This window comes from Prinia subflava, chromosome 19, assembly GCF_021018805.1.
Source record: "Prinia subflava isolate CZ2003 ecotype Zambia chromosome 19, Cam_Psub_1.2, whole genome shotgun sequence".
Taxonomy (NCBI): domain Eukaryota; kingdom Metazoa; phylum Chordata; class Aves; order Passeriformes; family Cisticolidae; genus Prinia; species Prinia subflava.
In genome coordinates, this window is record NC_086265.1 from 325,800 (window position 1) to 340,317 (window position 14,518).

The 14,518-nt window shown below is 45.2% G+C and overlaps 1 protein-coding gene across 8 annotated transcripts in view; it reads right to left on the reverse strand.

The window, feature by feature from the left end:
- The window catches only part of ADGRD1 (adhesion G protein-coupled receptor D1), a 116,529-nt gene that overhangs the window by 43,141 nt on the left and 58,870 nt on the right, over positions 1 to 14,518 (reverse strand). For 7 of the 8 annotated variants that reach the window (XR_010082673.1, XR_010082672.1, XM_063415596.1 and 4 more), the window contains 3 exons: positions 13,420 to 13,493; positions 12,301 to 12,424; positions 462 to 565 (listed from right to left, as the gene is read on the reverse strand). Coding sequence is in view for 6 of the 8 variants with exons in the window: in XM_063415596.1 (XP_063271666.1) it covers positions 462 to 565; positions 12,301 to 12,424; positions 13,420 to 13,493 (302 nt within the window). In the remaining 2 variants the exon portion in view is untranslated. The remainder of the gene's footprint in view (positions 1 to 461; positions 566 to 12,300; positions 12,425 to 13,419; positions 13,494 to 14,518) is intronic. The other variant, XM_063415600.1, reaches the window with a different exon arrangement.

A 14,518-nucleotide genomic window follows, 5' to 3' on the forward strand; every position in this document is an offset into this window, starting at 1 on the left:
TCGCTCTCTGCCCCGCAGACAGGACAGTGGAACAGCAGAAAACTCTGGCTGTAAACTCCAAGCACCCCAAAGGTGTGGGGAAGGGGGGAAGGGGGGAAGGGGGGTGGTCCTGCAGTCCCTGCTGATGCTGTGCTGGAGTCCAGACCAAGAGCCCCTGCACTATGCAGATTCCTGAACTATGGCAAAGCAGGGACAGTTTAAAAAAAATTAAAAATCTCTCATGAGATGGAAATAACTTGATCTATAAAGACCATCCCATTTCAGGAAATGGAAGTAATTTAGAAATAACCAACCAAGTGTTACAAATACATGTGCAGAATCTAATTAAGGAAGGTTGTAGAATTAATAGCCTTTGTTTTACCCTGAGTACCTGAAGGGATCCTACCCAGTGGCCTGAAGGGATCCTGCCTTGCCTTTCTGCGTGCTAGCTGCTCAGCAGGCGTGCAGTTCAAATTACTCACGACAGCACAGCGAATGTGACCAGCGTGATGGCCAGGCAGAGGATGGACACGGCACAGCCGACGTAAGTGATGGAGGACAGGGCCACCTGGTGTTCCCTCGTCAGCTGTACAGAGAGAGGAAAACGGGCGCAGTTAATGCGTGTGACACTGCAGGTAATGCACGTGTGACACTGCAGGTAATGCACGTGTGACACTGCAGTTAATGTGTGTGTGACACTGCAGGTAATGCACGTGTGACACTGCAGTTAATGCACGTGTGACACTGCAGTTAATGTGCGTGTGACACTGCAGGTAATGCATGTGTGACACTGCAGTTAATGCGTGTGACACTGCAGGTAATGTGTGTGTGACACTGCAGTTAATGCGTGTGACACTGCAGGTAATGCACGTGTGACACTGCAGTTAATGCGTGTGTGACACTGCAGTTAATGTGTGTGACACTGCAGTTAATGTGTGTGTGACACTGCAGGTAATGCATGTGTGATGCTGCAGTTAATGCGTGTGACACTGCAGTTAATGTGTGTGTGACACTGCAGGTAATGCACGTGTGACACTGCAGGTAATGCGTGTATGACACTGCAGGTAATGCACGTGTGACCCTGCAGGTAATGCACGTGTGACCCTGCAGGTAATGCGTGTGTGACACTGCAGGTAATGCACGTGTGACACTGCAGTTAATGTGTGTGTGACACTGCAGGTAATGCACGTGTGACACTGCAGTCAATGCACGTGTGACCCTGCAGGTAATGCACGTGTGACCCTGCAGGTAATGCGTGTGTGACACTGCAGGTAATGTGTGTGTGACACTGCAGTCAATGCACGTGTGACACTGCAGTTAATGTGTGTGTGACACTGCAGTTAATGCGTGTGACACTGCAGGTAATGCACATGTGACGCTGCAGTTAATGCATGAATGACCCTGCAGGTAATGCACGTGTGACACTGCAGTTAATGTGTGTGTGACACTGCAGTCAATGCACGTGTGACACTGCAGTTAATGTGTGTGTGACGCTGCAGTTAATGCGTGTGTGACACTGCAGGTAATGTGTGTGTGACACTGCAGTCAATGCACGTGTGACGCTGCAGTTAATGCATGAGTGACCCTGCAGTCAATGCATGTGTGACACTGCAGTTAATGCGTGTGACACTGCAGTTAATGTGTGTGTGACACTGCAGGTAATGCACGTGTGACGCTGCAGTTAATGCATGAGTGACCCTGCAGAAGCTCTCTGTGTGCCCCCAGCTGATGCCCCCGGGCAGGGAGATGCGGAGCCGGCCCCAGCTCTGTCCCTGCCTGCCCTCGCATTCGCCCCTCTCCTGTACCAAACCCGGAACTCCCCAGAGCCGCTGGCCTCCCGCTGCTCCTGCTGCTCTGCCTGGCGCTGCAGCCCCACACCAACAGCCCTGTGCTCACCCCACAGGGCCCCACAGGGCCCCACATCCCTGTTCACACACCCCACAGTGCCCCACAGGGCCCCACATCCCTGTTCACACACCCCACCGTGCCCCACATCCCTGTTCACACACCCCACCGTGCCCCACAGGGCCCCACATCCCTGTTCACACACCCCACCGTGCCCCACATCCCTGTGCTCACACCCCACCGTGCCCCACAGCAGGGACAGCTGGCTCACCCACACAGCCCAGCATCACAGCCAGCTGTAGCCCACTCGTTTTGTTTAAGGGATGGTGTTTGCTGCGCCCCAGAGGAGCTGACACCCACAGAATGGAAAACCCCAGAGAGGGCCCAGCGTGAGCAGCAGGAGCCTCTCGTCTCAGCCTCTGGTTTTATCCAGAGGCACCTTTTGTAGGGGTAATTCAATTTTTATGAACATTTGAACTGTAACTCCACGGTGCTCTCCAGCAGGATCTGTGTCAGACCTGGACAGAGTCAATGCAGCAGGGACCGTGTGGTTTGGCCACTCAAATTAATCAGAGTGTGTTTTAATTTTCCATGCAAGTTCTCATAAAAGAATGACAAAAAAAGCCACACCCAACAGAGGGAGCCAGGCAGTATTAATATGTAATAAGTAGAACAGAGCTAGGCAGGAAAAAGCTTTCTCATCCTAGAAGAATTTTCAAACATTTTTCATGACTTGATTTTGGATAGACTTGACATTTTCATAAACTGAAGGAAAAAAAATTAGTCAATCAAAAAGTTTTAAATTTGATGCTTGAAATACTGTGTTTCTATTTCAATCTTGATTCACTATTAATTAAATTCCAGGGTGAAAACACGCTCAAAATATTTATTTATTATAAAAAATACTAAAAGGAATGATATCTTTTCCAAAACTTTTTTTACAGCAACTTTATCTAATAAAAACTAGTCCTTTCACATATGTTTGGGATTTTCTATTGTTTTCCACACACACAATAAAATTTCCCACCCGAACAAAGTATTTCATTGGAGATTATCAAACTGAAGCAGTTCTACCAATAAACTCCCCATTAAAATTCCTTTTAAAGGAGAGAAATAATGTGCCATGTGGTTATGGGAAAACATAAATGCAGACAAAAAGATGCGTTGTGTATGTAGATTTTATTGTAGCTCTCTGGAGCAGCTCTCTGTGGTGATTTACAGCAGAAAATCCTGTGACTTGCTCAGCAATCTGAGAGCCATCAAGGGATGCAGCAGCACTGAAAGACAACTGTTGCTATGGTGTTACTGTTCCTAGGAAATATGGTGCAGCTCTTGAGTATTTTTTCTTTTTCAGCCAAAGACGCATTTCTTTTCCCTGACTGGACACCACCAATTACAGAAACAAAAGAGTTCTGTGTACTGGAGCAGCTTAAAAGCTCCAGATAATTCCTACAAAAGAAATCCTCTTGTCCTTCATCCCCCAAAGAAGCCAGCACAGGCATTCTTCACAGAATATTCCTGAAATGGGAATAATCTGTGTGGTAAATGGAGCAGTTTAGAAGTGATTTCCTCATCAGGTCTATTCATATCCAAAATGCATGGACCTTATTTCCTGATTTCTCCAGTAAATCCAATCCAATTCTACAGAAGGAGGAGGGGAGCCAAGGAAGCTTTTCAGATTTAAAGTCACTCTGAAATCAGTTTCTCAGCAGTTCAAGGCTTTCTTTCACTCCTTTCACTCCCAGAGTCCTTCAGCCAGAAAATGTTCCCTAGGGAGTTTCCCTGCTTGGGGAAAATTCAGATTTACAGTGGGGTACCATGGTGTTTGCATTGGCAGAGATCTCAGAGGGGTGGGGGTGTCTTACTGGAAATGGGCAAAAATCACAGAATTCCAGGATGGTTCGGGTTGGAAGGATTAAACCCCACCCAGTGCCACCCCTGCCATGGCAGGGACACCTCCCACTGTCCCAGGCTGCTCCAGCCTGGCCTTGGGCACTGCCAGGGATCCAGGGGCAGCTACAGCTGCTCTGGGCACCCTGTGCCAGGGCCTGCCCACCCTGCCAGGGAACAATTCCTGCCCAGTGTCTACTCTAAACCTTCCCTCCCTCAGTTTGAAGCCATTCCCCCTTTCCTGCCCCTTGTAAACAGTTCCTCTCCATCTGTAGGCTCCCTTCAGCTACTGAAGGCCACAGTCAGCCTGAAGTCTCTTTTCCAGGCTGAACAAACCCAATTCTTTCCATGTGGGAAAGATGTTCCATCCTCCCCAAATCAAACTGTTTGGGGTTTTCCCATAGTAATTCAAAAGAAGATGATGATCATTAGAGACATTTTTTTCTCTCTAATTTGTTTGATGTCATGTTTCTAAGAAAGTCTCCCTCTGGGTTTTAGTTCATTCTTTCTCCAGAAACCCCTGCAGGGCAAGACAAAATGTGAATCAAGTTCTCACAAGTGAGCTTCTATTACTTTGAAATAAAAACAGGAAAAAAAATCTCTTCTACAGCAAAATGTAGAAGATTCACTGAAACCTGAAATAACCTACATAGGTCCCTGCATCTGTGAGCTGGAAATTGCTCTTGCTCTGGTGAACACAACCAAAATGTGATGAGGCTGTAAGAATGATGCTCCTAAATCAGCGCTCACATCAGTGTGCTAACAGGTTTTTCAAAAGCAGCACCACTCAGTTCACCTTCTCCTCTTGCCCCGAGTGAGGGACAGAGCTGTGGGCAGCTGTGGACCATTCTGGAATGTTCCAGGCACCCAGGGAAGCCCAGCAGCTTCCAGCTACAGCAGGAGCTGTTCCAAAGGAGGGGCTGGAAGCAGGAGGTGAGCAGGGGAAAGAGCACAGCAGGAGAAAGGCTTGGAGGGATTTCCAGGGGGTGCAGCCCCATTTCAGGGCGGTGGTGAGGGAGGGAAAGGAACCTGCATTCAAAGACATCAGATCTCCTCTCACCTCCCACAATCCAGCTGCCACAGCACATCTGGATGGGCCGTGTGCTCATCTTGAGGGATAACAAGGAGCAATTTGTTTGAAGTACCTGGGTTGTCAAAGCGTTGGGCCTCATTAATTAAGAAAGGATTTCAATAAATTCCAGTGCTCTGATAAGGGCTGATTTTACCTTACCTCAGCTTGTCTTTTTGAAAGTTTACAGACTTCCTGCATGGTGTGGAATATAAAACAGTAATTTGGGATGTTCTTGTAGTCAGCACAAAAACTCTAATCAAGCTGTAATGCTATTATTGAAGAAAACAGCATTAAAAAGTACCAAATAAAACATTGAGCAATCTGTAAAGTAGTCCCAGAAGCCTGATTCTCACACTTGTCCCAGTCTACGTTAAATTATTCTTTTCTTCTAAAGCATTTTGCTTCCTTGGGTTTGTATGGTCATTCTTTTGCTCTGAAAAGCCAGGAAATGAGCTCATCCAGTTGTGAGTGTCAGCAGTCACCGACACTAAGAGACAGATGTTTCTTACTTTCCACTTTGACAAGGTAAAATCAGAAATTCCTGCCTCATATGAAACTGCCACCCTTTTAGCTTAGCTGTAACACCCCTTACCTCGAGTGCTGCCAAAGCCTGGGCAGAGAACGGGGGTTCCAGCAGAGCCTGGGGCATCGCAGCCCAGTGCCCTGGCCCTGCTCTCCCTCACAAAAGGTTACTACACTGCTAACACTTGGATTTGGGAAACTCACAGGCAAGTGGATGGCCTGAGAAACAATGCTGGAAAGATACCAGTTCAGGCTCCAAGTAGGTGTTTTTCATTTGTAATGCTGTTCATAGCAAAAAAAAAAAAAAAGAAAAGAAAGAAAGAGTGATATCTAACCCCTGTGTTTACAAATAACTGCATGGAAGATGAAATTATTATTATTATTATTATTATTATTATTATTATTATTATTATTATTATTATTATTATTATTATTATTATTATTATTATGAGATGGTACTTTTCATCTCTGGGGTAGCTGGGAAAGGTCATTCAGGCTGAAAGACTTATTCAGTAGGCTCTGCAAGAAAAATTGTGTCTAGAAGAGAAAACCTCCTTATTTATGTGGAGTTAATGAGTGACCACACAGGAGCACAGCAGGCCCTGGTCAGCTCAGAGCACCTGCCTGGGCTCTCTGCTCAGCTTTCCCCAGTGATTCTCCTCTCAGCCCATCGACTGCACCTCCTCTGCTTGGCAAAGAGGGTGCTCTCGGCTTTCTCCAAGGGAAGAGGCTTTTTGGGGAAGCTCTAACCTAAAATTTTCTCCTTCACTTACTGCAAAACGTCCCTCTATTTCTGCCTTTAGAGGTCACACATCAGACAAAGGGCTGAGCTCAAGTACTTAACCCAAGGCTTGTGAAAGGGTTTGTCTCCAGACCAAGTTACAGCTTCACTATTTAGACACCAAAAGCAGTAATTTCACTGTCTAAACTACACTTGAAATCTCCTTTCTGAAAAAACAATTCATCTTCCAGAAAAGGGCAAATTCTTGAACCCAAAAATGTTTTACAGCCTTAAAACATGAGTCCTGCAAGCTGAGGACAATTCCATACCTGTGATTTGTATTTTAGTCTCACCCACTGGCACAGCCTAGAGTGGGATATGTGTGCCTGTGCTTCTGGAGTGGATACATTTCATGAAACCACCGTCATTTGTTCACTGGAAATGCCAACACAGTTGCATTTTGCCCCCAGTCCAAAATAAGAGTGAGAGTTTCATGTCCCTTTTGCTGAGTTTCCATCTCACAGAATGTTCCCACCATGAAGTTCCCTGCAGTGAGGGGTGGTTTTTCCCGTTTATTGATCTGACAGATCTGCCAGGGCTGAAATGGCAGCACTGAGATCCACCCTCAGACCCCTCTGCCAAGCTGGACATCCTCCCACGAGACATTTCCTGGGGGAGGGAGGGGCAGGGAGAGAGGGGGGATCAATTAAGGCTCAGCCAAATCTACTGAAGTCGTACCTTTAAAACGTAATCTGAATCCAATTAAGAAAAGGATGAATAATTAACTTTGGCAGCCTGAGTGTCTCAGAGACATTAAAACGCTGGCCCTGGCTGATGAAGCTAATGGTTTTAATTGCCTCCAGAAAGGCTGCTGAAATTCAATTTCAGTCCAGAGAGGCCTTTATTTATATATTAAATAATAATAATAACAACAGTACAAATCTCTGTTTTCCTTCAGCTTGCCAAGCACTTTGTTAGGTACATAACATTCCATTTTTTAAAATTAACATCTGTGATGAGTACAGGAGGCTCAGTCTACTCCCTGAGACCCCAGGACTGATTGTGGTGGGGCCATGCTTAGTGGCACTGTACAATCACCGCCCACAGAAAAGCCTAATTTGATGCAAAACTTCTTTTCTGAAGCCACAGATACTGTGAATTTAAGGAAAAAAAGGCCTCTGAGAGTCACGCTTCACAGTGCAATCATCTTTATCAGCCATTTCCAGCACAATTGTTTTTGAATTCCCCTTCTCTATTAATTCCACAGCTCCTAGCAATCTGCAATAAAGTGCTGCAGAGGAAGCTTTTCAGGATTAAATGCACATTTTCCTCCAGCCAGCCCAGCCTGGTGTTGCTTATTTAAAACTTTTCACTGTGACATGAAAAATACAGAATTTTCCAAATATCTCTGCCAAGATATTAATTAGTATTTTTCAATGCCCACATGGTTTTTTTAAAATAGTTCTGGGCACCGTGTCATCCATCAGTAGGGATCCTGCTCATTACAAATCTCAAAACAGCAGGTTCTTAGTTCAAATGAAGCTTGAAGGAGGCATGGCAGGGAGGAAGGACTCAAGCTGTGAGGTGGTATCAGATTCCAATAAATCTGGGGACCAGAAAAGCTGAAATTTTCACGTTCTTCTTGACTCTGTCAGTGCAGCACAGAGCAGGGGGTTTTCTCTGCCTTCCTTTGGAGTCCCAGTCTCGGGAATGTGAAATGCTGAATTCACAGCAGGTTATCCCCGTGAGGCTGCAGGAGCTGCTGCTGCCCTCACACCCGGGCAGGTCCCTGCTCTGCACCTCCTGCAGGAGCAGCTCCCCTGTCCCAGCTCAGCCACGGCACAGAGGGCTCAGAGCCCAGCAGGCCCTGACAGACACAGAAACGCAGCTCCCCCGCCAGACCCTGAGTCTGGGACCCTGCAGGGCAGCTGAGGGTAATTAAATACCCAGCTCCCAGGAAAACTGAATAAAAATGAGGGTGTCTAGCTCCAGGCTTGGGCTTTGGTTCCAAAAGACCTTTTTGGATTCAGGCTGGGACCGAGTGAGGCTTGTGCACAGCCCTGGTAGCCCTGAGCCTCCCCTGGCCCAGCTCTGGGGAGAAGGAGCACAGAAAGGCCACGGCAGGACACAGACCAGACTCAGAGGGACTGGATTTAGAGAGAAAAGTGATGGATAAAGGTGCCCTGTTCGTAACATTTTTATACTGCATGGGGAAATCCTTCAGTCAGCAAGAAGAACTGGCTGCCAAGTGGTTCAGTGCTTTATTTCCACTGTGGAAAGGAAGTCTGCGTTCTTTTGTTGAGCACTCTGATTAAAATAGACTACTCTATCATCCTTAAACAAAGGAGTTCTTCTGACAATTATAGCACTCTTAAATGTTTGTGCTTTTCCAAAATAAAAAGTCATTTTTTGTTCTGCTCTGCTGAGTGAAATTCAGTAACTGCCAAGCAATTCTCCAAGGAATTTGAGGGGTTTAGTATCCTGCAGCACTAGTCCAACTTTTTCCGCGTAATTCTGTGGGATTAGGGACAACCAGAAATTCTCCTATTTCCTCCCATCAAAATCAGCAGAGCTGTGCTGGCATAGGAGTGGAATAGCAAAGGAAAGAACAGTGGCTCTGAGTTAAAAATCAAGAGTAGTGCTTGATTTTCAGGGAAGATGAGCATGGGCACAGTAAGGACAAAAGAAATACGATGCACAATCACACTGTGAACACATCAGGGAGACGTGCTCCTCCACAGGGACAATAATCACTGCAATAAAATGGAGGGGAAGTGGAGAGAGCAAGAAAGAGCAAGGGAAGTTTACAAAGCAACGCTAGGATAAACACCCAGGCTGATTTATCTTTGCTCATCTGATGGCTGAGGGCTGTCTGAACTGTCTGTAGAGATCTTTTCAGTTACACAAACTGTCAGTGGTAATAAACAAGGACCAAAAAAATCACAATGCCTATCCAGTTTTTAAATATGCAACGCAAAAGAAAAATTACTGGACTAAGGCATTGTTCTTTTTATGTTCCCAGCAATGAAAAGCATGCTGAGAAAAGTAATTATATTAAAATTACAAAACAGCAGAAATCGGAGGGTGCCACATTATTTTCATTTCACTGTCCTATTAGAGTGTGGAGTTGGCTGCAAATTTTAAGGAGAAAGTTTATGATTTCAGACTGCTGTTTTATTGCACCCAAAGTGCAGTGTTTGATCAATAACTGCAATATTAGATTTAGGAAACAATGCTCCAAAGTGATAAATTACACACCTATCCCCCATATTTCTAAAGCATTTTGCAATACTAGGACTTTTCCAAAACAGCCTTTATAAACACGCATTGATGCACCTTTTTCTCAGTCAGCCATACATTATCAAAACTCATCTACAGCAATGAAAAATAAAATAAAATAACACATATATTGCCTCAAGAAAAGAAATTTGGGATGATTTTCTTTTTGTAAACAGAAGCTCACAGATAAATGCCCAAATATTTTCAAAATCCTGGGCTCCCTAAAAATGCTGTGGGTTGGTTCTACAGTTCCATCATCAAGATCAGATCATTTAAAATATTTTCCCTGTATAAACACTTGTCTGCTTTCAAGCCCATTGGTGAGCTGCTTGAACTATATCGATTGATGGTCTCTTCTGAACTGTGAACAGGCTACAAATGGGATAGAAAAACAAAGTAATTTCTAGCTTTAGAAATGCAGAAAATGTGTTCAAACCCCCAAATGATTTCTACCACAGATTGTATAACACTACTGCTTAGCTGGAAATGTCCATCCACATGTGAACTTTATGGGAGTCGTTTTTATTCTCTCACAGCTGGAAAAGACAGCAAGAGGAAAAACAGGAAAAAAGAACAATTTAAGAGAATGGTCCAGGAGACATAAATATTTCAGTTGTGCCCTGCATTGGTGTCTTGGGGGAGGAGGACCCAAGCTTCAAGCTCTATTTTCCTGTGGGAGAAAACGATTCCTCTCTCAAAGGAGTTTTGAACCCTGTGTCCCCAGGTGTCCACCATCCTTTTGCTGAAATGACATTTACGTGGCAGATGGTACAAATAGCCTGGCATGCTTTGTAGTTGTTGGATCACTATAAAAATAAAATCTGCCAGATGGCTGGCATGTTTCTTGGCAGGAGCAGAGGGCCCCACGACTGCTGGGGGGGAGTAAAGCTGCCCAAAATGAAATGATAGCATCTGAATTTTCTTTGAGGCACTTCTGAGCTGCAGCTCACTCGGTGCTGGGTTGGGTTCCTGCTGTCCAGGAAGGAGCATCCCTGTCCGTGTGTGCCACGGGTGCTGCTCTGCTGCCACTGTCACCTGTCCCCCTCCTAGACCACAGCCCCAGGGGATGCCTCAGCTCCCATCTGCTCCCATCTCCAGAACACTCCTGTGCCACAGCGCTGCAGGAAAACCCCACGGGCAGCACCTCGCCCTGGGTCTCTTCTGCCTGGGCCTTCTCCAGAAGAAACCAACACAAGCACATCAAATAAACGGATCCTTTCTTTCTCCTGCCACAGCTGTGTGGGTGCACCAGGGGCTGCACTGGTGGAGGGACAGCTGGACACTGCTCTTGGCTCAGGGAGGGGGAAGGACAGGCATTCCCAGGGTGCAGCTTCAGCAGGGAGTTGCCACGAGGGCCCTCTTTACCTATCTGAGGTTCCCATCAGGAGAAGCTTGTTCAGAGCAATCCCGTCACCTCTGCACAACCACTCTGAGTGTCCTGCCAGCTCTTGCTGGGAAGATGCAGCTGAACCATCCTGACCCATCCTGAACCATCCTGGACCATCCTGAACCATCCTGGACCATCCTGAACCATCCTGAACCATTCTGGACCATCCTGGACCATCCTGAACCATCCTGAACCATCCTGGACCATCCTGAACCATCCTGGACCATCCTGGACCATCCTGGACCATCCTGAACCATCCTGAACCATCCTGGACCAGTCTCACTGACTTGGGCAGAGCTGCCCAAGGAGTTCCCAACCAGTCTCCAAGTTCTGATTGCCTGCTGACCTTAATCACATCCATGACACTTCTCAAAGGCAACCGAGGGTTGAACATGTTCCTTCAGGAACAGTCTGCTCATCTTCAGCCCCATTTTACCTTCAATTAACCTATTTATTTGTTTAAACCGGTTGATGACCACTAGTCTCCAAAATTCAAAAGAAATATTATAATTCTCAAGTGAAGACCAACAAGATAAACGAATCTCAGCAGGCAAGAATTTGGGCCAGGTGTGATAGAGACATAAGAGCAGAGTGATAAATAATTTCAGCATCCCATGAAGTCCAGTTCCTCAGCAGGGTAACAGGTCGGTGCCAGGCTGACATCTGAGCACCACATGGCTGTAAGGTTTTCCAGGATGGGTATTTAATTCCTGAGATAAACTTGTTACAACTGCTAATCCCCTGCACCACTGAAGGCACTAAACTGAGCTCAGCAGCAGCACTGTTTGTGTCCTTTCACAATCATCCAGACTCCAGTGCCTTAAAGCTCCTGCTGAAACCAATGTAAAAGCTGGAGTGGTGCTACATTTGTAATCTGAGCTCAGTTTTAACTAATTCACAACGTTCAGAATTCTTCCCATCCTGGTGCAGAGCCCACAGATAGCAGAGTGAAGGTTCATTTTGTCACATTTAAGTTAATATCCCAGAATTTCATCTTTTTCTTTGTAACTAGTCTGTTTCAATTTCTTTCTCTGAACATTAGAATAAAAATGATTTTTCATCTCAGCATATTTCAGCCTTTGGAGTTTACCTCTAGCTGGCCTACAGCAGAACTATTCCCCACTGGAGAATCAACCAATTTTTCAGTGGCATTTAATTAATGGCTGTCCTGTTTAATCCTGGATAATTCCCTGAATGCTGCTCTTTAAAACAGGGTTAATAATAACGCATTTCTCCCAAGATACTTCTGTCTGACAAGATGGGAAGTCTTAAGGCAAACCTACATTTTATTATCAGCCTGGAGAGTTCCTAGAAAAATTGTACTTGGAAACCAGATGGGGTCATTAGGTGCTTTACAAGCACTAAAGATAATAATGGTTAGATAAAAACCCGATGACCTGAGGAAGCCAGCCCCACCTTCATGTGGTCAGACTGACACAGAGGGCTGGGATATTCATTAAACTCCCTGGATAACACGACAGAAACAAGAAATAAATCCAAGATGGGTATAAATGAGCCCAGTTGCAGTCACTTACGTGATGTGAGGATGCAACTGATGTATTTATGGTTAATTTTTAACAGATGTACTGCTGTGCTGACTCTCACCTTCAGAGGCACCACTTGCATCAGGATGGCAAAGTTGGTGAGGTGGTTGCAGAGGCACACGGAGTAGTTGAGGTCCCCGCTCTCACGCACACAGCCCTCATCGGACCAAACACCAGTTCCATTGCTGGAAAGCACAAAAAAACAGGGCATGATCTCTGCCAACGTGCATCTGCTGTAGGTTAATTTGACACGCACTGTGCTGTGCAGGAGATAAAACAGTCTGGAAGCCATCTCAGGCTGGAGATCCCACAAACCCTGCTAATGTCATCTCAATTCCACCACGGAAATAGTTGTGGAAAATATTCACCAGGACAAGGCACAGACCAGACCCCTCCAGGAATGCCTCTAGAGATTTCTCCCCAGTTTTGTACTCAGTGAATGATGATCACACCATTGCCTTACGTTTTGCATCTCGTTTATGGCATGTCACCCAGCCCCAGATGTCTGTATTCTGAGTCTGTAGTATCAGACAGGTCAACAATCTCGCAAAGCCCAGCAAACCAGTGTGTCCTCTGTGCTGCCTGACCCTTTCCACCGTCACACTCATCCTGTCCAAGGAATTCAGGCTGGCTGAGCACAACTGCACTGGCCCATCCCTGCCAGTTCTGTCCCTGCACCCCAAGGGCAGCCTAATTTGCATTCAAGGGCATTATGTTTATCCAGTCCATGCATTGGCCAAAATTCCCAGCTCTGAAACACCGACCTCACACAATGCTGTGACACAGGCACAGACCCAGTGAAAACAGAGGCTGTGCTGGAGCTTTGCCACCCTGAAACAGCCCAGCACCTGCCCAAGAGGACACACGCATGAAACAGATAAGCACCATTTGCATCAGTCTGCACCTTTGACTAAAAAATGGTTCCAGTCCCAGCCAGCCACCCCACCCAGGGTCTGTGAATAACCAGACTCCTATTTATGGTAAGAAGAGACAATCAGACGGCGTGTTTATAAACCAGCGGTTCCATTTCTGTAACCATTTCCATGACTGAAAGGAAGCAAGAAGAATATAGATATATATTCATATATCTCTAGAGAGAAAGAGAGATAGATAGACAGCATCACAAAGTAAGTGTAACTCAGTAAAATCAAGGTAAAGAATTTGGAATTGTGCAACATACCTATAATCCAGAAATGCACAGTAAAGATGAACTCTGTTACTTGTATTTAGTGCTTGGCTGTATTGTCTGGGTGTCTGCAAGAAAAAAATACAAACCCTGAAGGATTGTTTAAAAGGACTAAACTCCACTATTCAGCTACTTCACATTCTCATTGCTACAATAATTTCAAGAGACTTTTTACAGAATAACACACCAAAACTGGCAGCAAAATTGTTCAGTCCTGGTATCTTCAGCCCAAGCTCCAGCCATGCAAAGGCTGCTATTCAGTCCTGATTTTACACACTGGGATTAAACTCGTGCCATTCTGAGCCAGGAATCTGTGTCCCGTTAAACAAAGAGCAAACCAGGATCTTTATTGTGCATAAGCACAAATACATGTGTTAATTTTTGCAGGATTGGGACATCATTCTTCAGCATATATTTGGCTTCTTTGGATTTTATTCATCGTTTGTTCTCACTGAGTAATAAAAAAATCACATTTTACGATTAATAACTCTGAAATGTGCATTACGGTGACCAACTCCCAGACATTTTCTTTCCACAACAGCAATTATTTTAAAACATAGGTTCAAACTGAAAGAGCAATGCCATAATTCAAGATTTTATTTTAACACACCTCAGCATTATAATGACATCATTTCTATCTTCCATAACCAGTTTAGCAACTAACTCAATCTCCTATATTCAAGAAGCTTTGAGACCCCGTTCCCCACTCCCTTACAAGCTTGATGACAAAATTATTCAAATTATACTGGAGCGAAGTAATAGTTGGTGACAGACAAAATACGCAAACTAGAGAATTTTCAGTGTTTGTTCAACCCTTTCTAATACATAAATCCCTGAAGTCCACATTATGTGGACCCTGCCTTATGGCAATTTTTTAATTACAAGAGCCTTAAACGTTAAAGAATCACTGGTGAATTAAGAGCTCTCAGATTATTGCAACACGATTCTGCAGTCAAGACGAAAGATAATCAAGATTTGCTTTCCTTGTTTCAGAGAATGAAGAAAAAACCCCCACCACCTCATCCTGCTGAAACTCAACCAAGTACAAGAAGTTCCTGATGCAGTTTTCCTTCTGTCTCCCGGGAGTGTCAGG